This window comes from Pristiophorus japonicus, chromosome 9 (genome assembly GCF_044704955.1).
Source record: "Pristiophorus japonicus isolate sPriJap1 chromosome 9, sPriJap1.hap1, whole genome shotgun sequence".
In the NCBI taxonomy this organism is placed as follows: domain Eukaryota; kingdom Metazoa; phylum Chordata; class Chondrichthyes; family Pristiophoridae; genus Pristiophorus; species Pristiophorus japonicus.
In genome coordinates this window covers 208,325,256-208,338,735 of record NC_091985.1, presented here as the reverse complement: position 1 = coordinate 208,338,735, position 13,480 = coordinate 208,325,256, and the positions used below count along the sequence as shown (strand labels likewise).

Below are 13,480 nucleotides of genomic sequence, written 5' to 3'. Positions count from 1 at the left end.
GTCCCCATTTCTCCATTTACAGACGCTCGCTGACCAGTCCCCATTTACAGACGCTCCCTGACCAGTCCCAATTTCTCCATTTACAGACGCTCCCTAACCAGTACCCATTTCTCCTCCATTTGCAGACACTCCCTGACCAGTCCCCATTTCTCCATTTACAGATGCTCCCTGACCAGTTCCCATTTCTCCATTTACAGACGCTCCCTAACTAGTACCCATTTCTCCTCCATTTACAGACACTCCCTGACCAGTCCCCATTTCTCCTCCATTTACAGATGCTCCCTGACCAGTCCCCATTTCTCCTCCATTTACAGACACTCCCTGACCAGTCCCCATTTCTCCATTTACGGATGCTCCCTGACCATTCCCCATTTCTCCTCCATTTACACATGCTCCTTGACCAGTCCCCATTTCTCTTCCATTTACAGACACTCCCTGACCAGACCCCACTTCTCCTCCATTTACAGACGCTCCCTGACCAGTCCCCATTTCTCCTCCATTTACAGACGCTCCCTAACCAGTCCCCATTTCTCCTATATTTACAGACACTCCCTGACCAGTCCCCATTTCTCCTATATTTACAGACGCTCTCTGACCAGTCCCCATTTCTCCTATATTTACAGACACTCCCTGACCAGTCCCCATTTCTCCTATATTTACAGACACTCCCTCACCAGACCCCATTTCTCCTATATTTACAGACGCTCTCTGACCAGTCCCCATTTCTCCTATATTTACAGACACTCCCTGACCAGACCCCATTTTGCTTCCATTTACAGATGCTCCCTGACCAGTCCACATTTCTCCTCCATTTACAGACGCTCCCTGACCAGTCCACATTTCTCCTCCATTTACAGACACTCCCTGACCAGTCCCCATTTCTTCCACATTTACACACGCTCCTGACTCGTTGGGGATTTCCTGGCACTTCCTGGTTGACCTGGAGTTTGTGTCTGAAACTGGCGGGTAGTTGTGAGGAGGTGGATAATGCGGAGTGTTGTCTCTCGGGTCTGGGCCCGCACTCGGTGTGTGTGAAGACCCCCCAGGGGTTAGGAAAAGCGGGGGCGGGGCCAGAGCAAGTAGTCGGCTGGTCTTCCAACCAATCAGTGTCCGAGGGGCGGGGCTTGCGGCACCCAGTGGGCGGGGCTGAGCCCGGATGTCCCTGATTGGCTGAAACTCTGCCCCATTGTTAAAGCTGATTTCTCTCAAACTCCAGGAGGAAACGGGACCTTCCTGTTGTGGCTTTAAACAGATGGAACCCTGAAGGGTGGAGCAAACATTGCAACATTTGTTTGTGAAATGTATTAATTCAGGACAGACAGCAGGGATTCAGGAAATAACACAATGCAGTGAGAAAGGAAATGCAGTGGAGGTTGTGTAGATGGATTGTCAAAAGGTGTTTGATAAGGTGCCGGACAGGAGGCTTGTTGATCAAATTAAGGCTCACGGTATTAAAGGGAGTGGGGCAGTGTGGAGAGGAAGTTGGGTAAAAGGCAGAAAACAGAGAGTAGTGGTTAATGGATGTTCTTCAGACTGGAGGGATGTAAACAGTGGTGTCCCCAGGGTCAGTGTTGGGACCAATGCTCTTCTCAATATAGAAAAATAATCTGGGCTTGGGTATATGGGGCACACGATAAAAATCCCCAGGGAACACCAAAAAGGGCCCATGGCCAACTGTGAAGAGTACTTTAAGTGCCTTCATTGTCAATACACAGGTTAGTAATTGGGGCAGGTAGATGTGAAATGAAATTTAATTCAGAGAAATGTGCTGTGATAGATTTTGGGAGGAAATGGTAAAACTTTCAATGGAGTAGAGGAGCAGAGAGATTTAGGGTTGTAAGATTCTAGCTAATTCCTTATCTTATTAAGGACTGAGAGTCTAGTGTTAGAACATAAGAACATAAGAAATAGGAGCAGGAGTAGGCCATCTGGCTCCTCGAGCCTGCTCCACCATTCAATAAGATCATGGCTGATCTGATCCTGGCCTCAACTCCACTTCCCTGCCCTCTCCCCATAACCCTTGACTCTCTTAATCTTTCAAAACTCTGTCTATCTCCACCTTAAATATGTTCAATGATTATTATTAGCAATTTTAATATCTTAAGAAATATAATTTGACCAGATTCTCTGTGCTCTACCACAACTGATATCCTAGGGGTAACATTTGCTAATGCAGTTCAGGAGTGTTTAAATTAATATGGCAGGGGGATGGGAACCTATGCAGCGAGACAGGGCGAAATAATATGGAGTCAGAAACAGATGGTAGAAAGGTAAAAAGCAATAGTGGAAGGCCAGGCAAACAAAGGCAAGAGACAAAAAGGGCCACACTACATCATAATTCTAAAAGGACAAAGGGTGTTAAAAAAACAAGCCTGAAGGCTTTGTGTCTTAATGCAAGGAGTATCCGTAATAAGGTGGATGAATTAACACTGCAAATAGATGTTAACAGATATGATGTGATTGGGATTACAGAGACGTGGCTCCAAGATGATCAGGGCTGGGAACTCAACATCCAAGGGTATTCAACATTCAGGAAGGATAGAATAAAAGGAAAAGAAGGTGGAGTAGCATTGCTGGTTAAAGAGGAGATTAATGCAATAGTTAGGAAGGACATTAGCTTGGATGATGTGGAATCTATATGGGTAGAGCTGCAGAGCACCAAAGGGCAAAAAACGTTAGTGGGAGTTGTGTACAGACCTCCAAACAGCAGTAGTGATGTTGGGGAGGGCATCAAACAGGAAATTAGGGGTGCATGCAATAAAGGTGCAGCAGTTATCATGGGTGACTTTAATATGCATATAGATTGGGCTAACCAAACTGGAAGCAATACGGTGGAGGAGGATTTCCTGGAGTGCATAAGGGATGGTTTTCTGGACCAATATGTCGAGGAACCAACTAGAGGGGAGGCCATCTTAGACTGGGTGTTGTGTAATGAGAGAGGATTAATTAGCAATCTCATTGTGCGAGACCCCTTGGGGAAGAGTGACCATAATACGGTGGAATTCTACATTAGGATGGAGAATGAAACAGTTAATTCAGAGACCATGGTCCAGAACTTAAAGAAGGGTAACTTTGAAGGTATGAGGCATGAATTAGCTAGGATAGACTGGCGAATGATATTTAAGTGGTTGACAGTGGATGGGCAATGGCAGACATTTACAGACCGCATGGATGAACTACAACAATTGTACATCCCTGTCTGGCGTAAAAATAAAAAAGGGAAGATGGCTCAACCGTGGCTATCAAGGGAAATCAGGGATAGTATTAAAGCCAAGGATGTGGCATATAAATTGGCCGGAAATAGCAGCGAACCCGGGGACTGGAAGAAATTTAGAACTCAGCAGAGGAGGACAAAGGGTTTGATTAGGGCAGGGAAAATGGAGTACGAGAAGAAGCTTGCAGGGAACATTAAGACGGACTGCAAAAGCTTCAATAGATATGTAAAGAGAAAAAGGTTAGTAAAGACAAACATAGATCCCCTGCAGTCAGAATCAGGGGAAGTCATAACTGGGAACAAAGAAATGGCAGACCAATTGAACAAGTACTTTGGTTCGGTATTCATTAAGGAGGACACAAACAACCTTCCGGATATAAAAGGGGTCAGAGGGTCTAGTAAGAAGGAGGAACTGAGGGAAATCCTTATTAGTCGGGAAATTGTGTTGGAGAAATTGATGGGATTGAAGGCCGATAAATCCCCAGGGCCTGATGGTCTGCATCCCAGAGTACTAAAGGAGGTGGCCTTGGAAATAGCGGATGCATTGACAGTCATTTTCCAACATTCCATAGACTCTGGATCAGTTCCTATGGAGTGTTGGGTAGCCAATGTAACCCCACTTTTTAAAAACAGGGAATTATAGACCGGTCAGCCTGACATCAGTAGTGGGTAAAATGGTGGAATCAATTACTAAGGATGTCATAGCAGCGCATTTGGAAAGAGGTGACATGATAGGTCCAAGTCAGCATGGATTTGTGAAAGGGAAATCATGCTTGACAAATCTTCTGGAATTGTTTGAGGGTGTTTCCAGTAGATGTGGTATATTTGGACTTTCAAAAGGCTTTCGACAAGGTCCCACACAGGAGATTAATGTGCAAAGTTAAAGCACGTGGGAATGGGGGTAGTGTGCTGACGTGGGTTGAGAACTGGTTGTCAGACAGGAAGCAAAGAGTAGGAGTAAATGGGTACTTTTCAGAATGGCAGGCAGTGACTAGTGGGGTACCGCAAGGTTCTGTGCTGGGGCCCCAGCTGTTTACATTGTATATTAATGATTTAGACGAGGGGATTAAATGTAGTATCTCCAAATTTGCGGATGACACTAAGTTGGGTGGCAATGTGAGCTGCGAGGAGGATGCTATGAGGCTGCAGAGTGACTTGGATAGGTTAGGTGAGTGGGCAAATGCATGGCAGATGAAGTATAATGTGGATAAATGTGAGGTTATCCACTTTGGTGGTAAAAACAGAGAGACAGACTATTATCTGAATGGTGACAGATTAGGAAAAGGGGAGGTGCAACGAGACCTGGGTGTCATGGTACATCAGTCATTGAATGTTGGCATGCAGGTACAGCAAGCGGTTAAGAAAGCAAATGGCATGTTGGCCTTCATAGCGAGGGGATTTGACTACAGGGACAGGGAGGTGTTACTACAGTTGTACAGGGCATTGGTGAGGCCACACCTGGAGTATTGTGTACAGTTTTGGTCTCCTAACTTGAGGAAGGACATTCTTGCTATTGAGGGAGTGCAGCGAAGGTTCACCAGACTGATTCCCGGGATGGCGGGACTGACATATCAAGAAAGACTGGATCAACTGGGCTTGTATTCACTGGAATGAGAGGGGATCTCATCGAAACGTTTAAAATTCTGACGGGTTTAGACAGGTTAGATGCAGGAAGAATGTTCCCAATGTTGGAGAAGTCCAGAACCAGGGATCACAGTCTAAGGATAAGGGGTAAGCCATTTAGGACTGAGATGAGGAGAAACTTCTTCACCCAGAGAGTGGTGAACCTGTGGAATTCTCTACCACAGAAAGTTGTTGAGGCCAATTCACTAAATATATTCAAAAAGAAGTTAGATGTAGTCCTTACTACTCGGGGGATCAAGGGGTATGGCGAGAAAGCAGGAATGGGGAACTGAAGTTGCATGTTCCGCCATGAACTCATTGAATGGCGGTGCAGGCTTGAAGGGCCGAATGGCCTACTCCTGCACCTATTTTCTATGTCTATGTTTCTATCAGAGTAAACATGCAAGTCCCGCATGTCCACAGTAACTGACACGATGTCAGCCCACTGGATAGAACCTCGGGTGCCCTGAGCTTGATCTCCGGTGTCTCCAGTCCTGACTGCCCCCTTACATCAGTCTCCCGTCACTTTTATACCCTGCAGTGATCCACCTCTGGCACCAGACTCTTCTTTGTCTTCTCTGCTGGGTTTTGGCAGGAAGCTGGGAAAAGACAGCTGGAATTTCTCTAATCTGTGATTTACAAGGACACTTTCCCTGGTTCACAGCAGTTACTTTTCTTCAGTAATTTTCTCATCATCCCTAAACTCCCCTGCCTGCTGTTAGTTGTTATTTTTTATAGTTTCACAATTATAGGTATAAACATCACATGTTATAATCTAATCTATTGTGTTACTCACTCTGGTTTGAGCTTACATTGTGGTTACTAACAGACAAACCCTGTTCTTTCCCCTGATCTGATTACAGATTCCAACAGTGGATTCAGTGAATGGAATGTCTTATCAGTGTTGCCATGGCAACCTGTCTGCAGTGAATCGATTGTTTGAGTTTCTAACTCAGACTAAACTTCTCTTTCACGCTATACACATTATATCAGCCAGTTTATGTCAATGTGTTTTAGCCATGTTATGTTAATATCTCTCAAACCTACAAGGGGATCAGATACAGAAACCTTGAAAAGTAGGAGGACAAGTTGATAAAGTGGTTTAAAAAGCACATGTGATCCTAGGTTTTATAAATAGGGGTGTGGAGTACAAAAGGGCAAAGGTCATGTAAACCTGCACAAATCATTGGTTAGGCTGCAGGTCGAATATTGTGTCAGGCTTTAGGGCATCTTACACCAGGAAGGATGTCAAGGCCATGGAGAGGGTGCAGAGAGATTCACTGAGATGATACCAGGGACAAGAGCCTTTAGTTATTAGGGAGATTGGAGAAACTGGGGCTCTTTTCATTAGAACAAAGGGGAATTGGAGATCTGAGGGAGGTGTTCAAAATTTGATCAGGTAAATGAGGATAAACTATTTCCACCAGTCGGTGAGTCAGTAACTCGAGGGCATCAAATTCAAATCATCACCAAAAGGCTCAGACCCAGAAAGGAACTATCGAACACTCTGTACAACAATATTCGGGACACTCACTGTCTCTCCGGATCTGTGTCCAGGGAGAAGCTGATGGGTTTCTCTTATCTTTGGGTTAAATTTTGTTCTCATCGAGGTTATGGATGTCAGTGCTGGGGAAATGGGATATTCTGAGCACCTAGTGTGTGCCTAAACACTCTCCAGTCAGGTACAGCACGGGTTAGATACAGAGTAAAGCTTCCTCCACACTGTCCCATCAAACACTCCCAGGGCAGGTACAGCACAGGATTTCAACCGAGGCCCCATCAGTTCTCAACCAATATCACTCAAACTGATTATCTGGCCATTGCTGTTCATAGCAGCTTGCTGTGCACAAATCATCTGCTGCATTTCTGATACAACAGTGAATGTACTTCAAATGTACATTGATGTTGTGGTATTTCATTGGCTGTAAAGCACTTTGGGACATCCTGAGGTCATGTGAGGTGCTGCATAAGGACAGGTCTTTGTTAAATGGAGGAGAAAAGCTCCAAAAAAGGAACAGTTGGTAACAGGACAACAATTAGTCTCCTCTTATATTGGAAAAATCAAGGAATCGACAAACTGTGTGTTGGAACCAAAGCTATATCCAGAAAGCTATGTCAGATATCCAGAAAATTAAACTCCGGCCCAGTTACAGGGACACACAGCCCAATTGTCAGAATGAACAAGGTTCAGTCCCGATGTGATTAACAGCAGAATCCAACCCTGCAGTCACATGTGAACTTGCTGGTGTTTCAGCCGGTTGGATGGATCAGAGAATCCCTTCCCACACACAGAGCAGGTGAACGGCCTCTCCCCAGTGTGAGTGCGTTGGTGCATCATCAGATGATTTCTGATTTTAAAGCTCTTCTCACAGTCAGAACATTTAAATGGTCTCTTATTGGTGTGAACAAGCTGGTGTACAGTGAGGTTGGATGACTGAGTGAATCGCTTTCCACACACACAGCAGATGAATGGTCTCTCCCCTGTGTGGATACGTTGGTGTATCATCAGCTCCATTTTGGTTTTAAAGGTCTTCTCACAGTCAGAACATTTATATGGTCTCTTATCAGAGTGAACAACTTGGTGTGCAGTGAGGCTGGATGAACGAGTGAATCTCTTCCCACACTCTGAGCAGGTGAACGGCCTCTCCCCAGTGTGAGTGCGTTGGTGCATCATCAGCTGATTTCTGCTTTTAAAGCTCTTCTCAGTCAGAACATTTAAAAGGCTTCTTATTGGTGTGAACAACTTGGTGTGTAGTGAGATTGCATGACTGAGTGAATCCCTTCCCACACACAGAGCAGGTGAACGGCCTCTCCCCTGTGTGAAAAGATTGGTGTCTCATCAGACTATTTCTGCTTTTAAAGCTCTTCTCACAGTTAGAACATTTAAAAGGCCTCTTACTGGTATGAACAAGGAGGTGTGTAGTGAGCTGGGATGACTGAGTGAATCCCTTCCCACACATGGAGCAGGTAAACAGCCTCTCCCCAGTGTGTACTCGCTGGTGTCTCAGCAGATCAATTTTGGTTTTAAAGCTCTTCTCACAGTCAGAACATTTAAAACTCTCTCATCAGAGTGAACAAGTTGGTGTGACAGTAGATTCGCTGAACAGGTGAATCCCTTCCCACACACGGAGCTGGTGAACGGCCTCTCATCAGAGTGAACAAGTTGGTGTGACAGTAGATTCGCTGAACAGGTGAATTCCTTCCCATACACGGAGCTGGTGAACGGCCTCTCGTCAGAGTGAACAAGTTTATGGCGCCTCAGCTCCCCGGAGCTTTTAAAGCACTTCCCGCAGTCTGGACATTTAAAAGGTCTCTCGTCAGTGTGAACTCGCTGGTGTGTCTTCAGCTGGGAAGAAATAGTGAATCCCTTCCCACACACGGGGCAGGTGAACGGCCTCTCCCCGGTGTGACTGCGCCAATGAATTTCCAGCAGGGACGGGGAACGGAATCCCTTGCCACAGTCCTCACATTCCCACGGTTTCTCCATGGTGCGGGTGTCCTTGTGTCTCTCCAGGTTGAACGATCAGTTGAAGCCTTGTCCACACGCACAACACGTGTACGGTTTCTCCCTGCTGTGAATGGTGCAATGTTTTTTACGGCTGCGTAACTGGTTAAAGCTCTTTCCTCAGGCAGTGCACTGGAATACTATCACTCGTGTGTCTCGGTGCTTTTCCAGTCACACTAATGTTTGAAATCTTTCCTCACAGATAGAACAGACAAACATTTCTCCTTCCACATTCAAAGGCCAATGATATTCAGGTAACGATGAATCGAGTGACTCGGTCAGATCTTGATGTGATGTTTGGTTTGAGTTTCCCGTCTGTAAATCCTCCCCTTCTAATACGCTGTAAAAGAGTTTACAAAAGTCATCAATGTAAGTCCAGGGTAGGTAGAAAATCTAAACAGACAATTCAGCTTCTATGGAATATTCTTTCCTCTTTTGTTCCCACAAACATGTGATCCAATCAAACTAAAAGAAGCCAAAATAAGCAACAAAAGCAAAGGGCACCTTCCCAACTGAACCAGAATGTTGTTCCCAGTGTGTATGAGACACTCTATACCCTGAGGTGCCACCGTCGCGGAAGGCATCAAGGAACCAGTGCACACCACATGCTCCCTCTCCAGGGCCATCCGGGCACCGACAAGGCAAAAGACCACAAGAATTAGGTGCAGGAATAGGCCATACGGCCCCTCGAGCCTGCTCCACCATTCAATAAGCTCATGGCTGATCTTCAAACTCAGCTCCACCTTCCTGCCCTATCTCCATATCCCTTGATACCCCAGAGTCCAACAATCTATCTATCTCAGTCTTGAATATACTCAACACCTCAGCACCCACAGTCCTTTGGGGTGGAGAATTTCAAAGATTTACAACCCTCAGTGAACAAATTCCTCCTCATCTCAGTCTTATATGGCCAACCCCCTTATCCTGAGACTGTGGGCCCTATTCCTAGATTCTCCAGCCAGGGGAAACAACCTCTCAGCATCTACCGTGTCAATGCCCCTCAGAATTTTACATCTTTCAATGAGATCCCCTCTTATTCTTCTAAACTCCAGAGAGTATAGGCCCATTCTACTCAATCTCTCCTATTAGGACAATCCCCCCATCCCAGGAATCAATCTGGTGAATTGCACTCCCTCTAAGACAAGTAGACCCTTCCTCAGATAAGGACCCCAACACTGTGCACTGCAGGTGTGGTCTCACCAAGGCCTTTTACAGTTGTAGCAAGACTTCCTTATTCTTGTACTCCAACCATCTTGCAATAAAGGCCAACATGCCTTCCTAATTGCTTACTGTACCTGCATGCCAGCTCTCTGTGTTTCCTGTGTGAGGACACCTAAATCTCTCTGAACACTAACATTTATTAGTTTTTCACTTTTTAAAAAATATTCTGTTTTTCTATTCTTCCTACCAAAGTGAATAACCTCACATTTCCCCACATTATGTTCCATCTGCCACCTTATTGCCCACTCACTGAAACTGTCCATATCCCTTTGCAGGGTCTTTGCGTCCTCCTCACAGCGTACTTTCCCACCTGGCTTTGTATCGTCAGCAAACTTGGATACACTGTACTTGATCCCTTCATCCAAGCAGGGAGGTCCTGCTGCAACTGTACAGGGTATTGGTAAGGCCGCACCTGGAGTACTGCGTGCAGTTTTGGTCACCTTACTTAAGAAAGGATATATTAGCCTTGGAGGGGGTACAGAGACGATTCACTAGGCTGATTCCGGAGATGAGGGGGTTACCTTATGATGATAGGTTGAGTAGACTGGGTCTATACTCATTGGAGTTCAGAAGGATGAGGGGTGATCTTATAGAAACATTTAAAATAATGAAAGGGATAGACAAGATAGAGGCAGAGAGGTTGTTTCCACTGGTCGGGGAGACTAGAACTAGGGGGCACAGCTTCAAAATATGGGGGAGCCAATTTAAAACCGAGTTGAGAAGGAATTTCTTCTCCCAGAGGGTTGTGAATCTGTGGAATTCTCTGCCCAAGGAAGTAGTTGAGGCTAGCTCATTGAATGTATTCAAATCACAGATAAATAGATTTTTAACCAATAAGGGAATTAAGGGTTATGGGGAGCGGGCGGGTAAGTGGAGCTGAGTCCACGGCCAGATCAGCCATGATCTTTTTGAATGGCGGAGCAGGCTTGAGGGGCTAGATGGCCTACTCCTGTTCCTAATTCTTATGTTCTTATGTTATGTTCTTATTATGTTTAATATAGATTGTAAATAGCTGAGACCAAAGCACTAGCACCCCACTAGTTACAGCCTGCCAACCGGATAATAACCCGTTTATCCCTAATCTCTGTTTTCCGTCCGTTAACCAATCCTCTATCCATGCTAATATATTACCCCCAATTCCATGTGGCGCATCAAATGCATTTTGGAAATCCTGCAATATTACATCCACTGGTTCCCCTTCATCCACCCTGCTAAAAAGGTAATAAATTTGTTCAACACGATTTCCCTTCCATAAAATCATGTTGACTCTGCATAACCAGACCATGATTTTCTAAATGCCCTGTTACCACTTCTGTAGTAATGGATTCCAGCATTTTCCCAATGACTGATGTCAGGCTAACTGGCCCATAGTTCCCCGTTTTCGCTCTCCCTCCTTTCTTGACCGTGGAAGTGAGGCAGGCAGCCAGAGTGACCCACCCCCGGGCCCCGTCCATTCTGGACCTACAAGTTGCTGTTTTAGCCAGGCCCAGGAGAAGAACCTCTGTCTTACCCACCCTCACTCCGCACCGGACGACCAAAGATTAGGAGCACGGAGCTAAATTGTAATCAAGAGTTAAGGAGCAGCCCCTTCAGGTAACTATTGAGGGGCTGCAACCTCTCACACTGAATATATACATGGCCCATGGCCTCCTCTAGGCCACAAACATCACAGACGGCCCGGGAGTAGGATGAAGCAGAAAAAGAATGCGTATGACATATGTCAGGTCGAGAATACATCCGAGAGATCTAACGGTTTATGTGCACAAATCATTGAAGGTGGCAGGACCGGTTATGAAAGCAGTTCAAAAAGCTTATGGGATCCTAGGCTTCATGAATAGAGGTATATAGAGTACAAAAGCGTGGAAATTATGATCAATCTGTATAAAAGACTGGTTCGGCCTCAACTGGAGTAGTGTGTCCAATTCTGGGCACCGCACTTTAGGAGCGATGTGAAGGCCTAAGAGAGGGTGCAGAAAAGATTTACGGGAATGATGCCAAGGATGAGGGACTTCAGTAATATGGATAAACTAAGAAGCTGGGGTTGTTCTCCTTAGAGCAGAGCAGATTTAACAGAGGTGTTCAAAATCATGCGGGGTCTGGACACAGTAGATAGAGAGAAACTGTTCCCATTGGTGGAAGGGTCAAGAACCAGAGCAAGTGGTCAGGATCCGGAATGCACGGCCTGAAGGGGTGGTGGAGGCCGAGTCAAAAGGGAGTTGGATAAGTACCTGAAGGAGGGAAATCTGTAGGGCTAGGGGGCAAAGGCAAGTGAGTGGGACTAGCTGAGGTGCTCTTGCAGAGAGCCGGCAAGGGTTTGACAGGCCGAATGTCCTTCAGTGCTGTAACCATTCTGTGATTCTAACAACACCCAGCTCTACCTCACCACCACTTCTCTCAACCCCTCCACAGTCTCTAATTTGTCAGACTGCTTGTACAACATCTAGTACCAGGTGAACAGAAATTTCCCCATCACAAACTCCGGTCTCTAGCCACCAACTCCATCCCTCTCTCTAGCATCTGTCTGAGGCTGAACCAGACTGTTCGCAAACTTGGTGTCATATTTGACCCTGAAATGGGCTCCGAGCACATATCTGCACCTTAATTAAACCACCCATTTCCACCCCCATAACATTGCTCGTCTCCGCCCTTGCCTCAGTTCATCTGCTGCAGAAGCCCTCAAGCAGGCCTTTGTTACCCCTAGACTTGACTACTCCAACAAACTCCTGGCTGGCCTCCCACAATCTACCCTACGTTATCCTGAGGTCATCCAAAACTCGGCAGCCCATGTCCTAATTCGCACCAAATCCCGTTCATCCATCATCCCTGTGCTCGCTGACCTACACTAGTTCCATTTTGCAACACCTCAATTTCAAAATTCTCATCCTTGTTTACATATACCTCCATGGGTTCGCCCCTCTCTATCTCTGTAATCTCCTTCAGCCTCATAAGCCCACATCTCTCCATTTATCTGATCTCCTCAAATTCTGCCCTCTTGAGGATCCCTAATTATAAACACTTAAACCATCGGTGGTCCTGCCTTCTGTTGCCTAGGCCCAAAATTCAAATTCCCTCACTCTGCAGGTTGGAGGTTTAGAGGGTAAATTTCTTCACCCAGAATTTAGTGGGAGTCTGGAACTCACTGCCTAAAAGGGTGGTCGAGACAGAAACCATCATAACATTTAAAAAGTACTTGGATCTGCACTTGAAGTGCCGTAACCTACAGGGCTACAGACCAAGAGCTGGAAAGTGGGATTAGCCTGGATAGCTGTTTGGTACGGTACGGACACGATGGGCTGAAATGGCCTCCTTCCATGCTGTAAATTTCTGTGATTCTATGATTCTAAATCTTTTCGCCTCGGTGACAAATTATAACACTCCTGTGAAGTGCCTTTGGATATTTTACTACATTAAAGGTGCACTATAAATAGAGGCTGCTGCTGTGAGGTGATGAAGAGCCTGTTGCCCGGGTTACTGCTGTGAGGTGATGAAGACCATGTTGCCCACGTTACTGCTGTGAGGTGATGAAGAGCCTGTTGCCTGAGTTACCACTGTGAGGTGATGAAGAGCCTGTTGCCCGAGTTACTGCTGTGAGGTGATGAAGAGCCTGTTGCCCAGGTTACTGCTGTGAGGTGATGAAGAGCCTGTTGCCTAGGTTACTGCTGTGAGGTGATGAAGAGCCTGTTGCCCAGGTTACTGCTGTGAGGTGATGAAGAGCCTGTTGCCCAGGTTACTGCTGTGAGGTGATGAAGAGCCTGTTGCCCAGGTTACTGCTGTGAGGTGATGAAGAGCCTGTTGCCCAGGTTACTGCTGTGAGGTGATGAAGAGCCTGTTGCCCAGGTTACTGCTGTGAGGTGTTGAAGAGCCTGTTGCCCAGGTTACCGCTGTGAGGTGATGAAGAGCCTGTTGCCCAGGTTACT

The 13,480-nt window shown here is 46.1% G+C and overlaps 1 protein-coding gene across 1 annotated transcript in view; it reads right to left on the bottom strand.

The window, feature by feature from the left end:
• Positions 1-7,841: 7,841 nt before the first annotated feature.
• Positions 7,842-13,480, bottom strand: part of LOC139274094 (putative zinc finger protein 735) — a 73,690-nt gene continuing 68,051 nt past the window's right edge. The window contains exon 4 of the mRNA XM_070891139.1: positions 7,842-8,682. Within this exon, the coding sequence (XP_070747240.1) occupies positions 7,842-8,324 (483 nt within the window). The 5' untranslated portion in view covers positions 8,325-8,682. The remainder of the gene's footprint in view (positions 8,683-13,480) is intronic.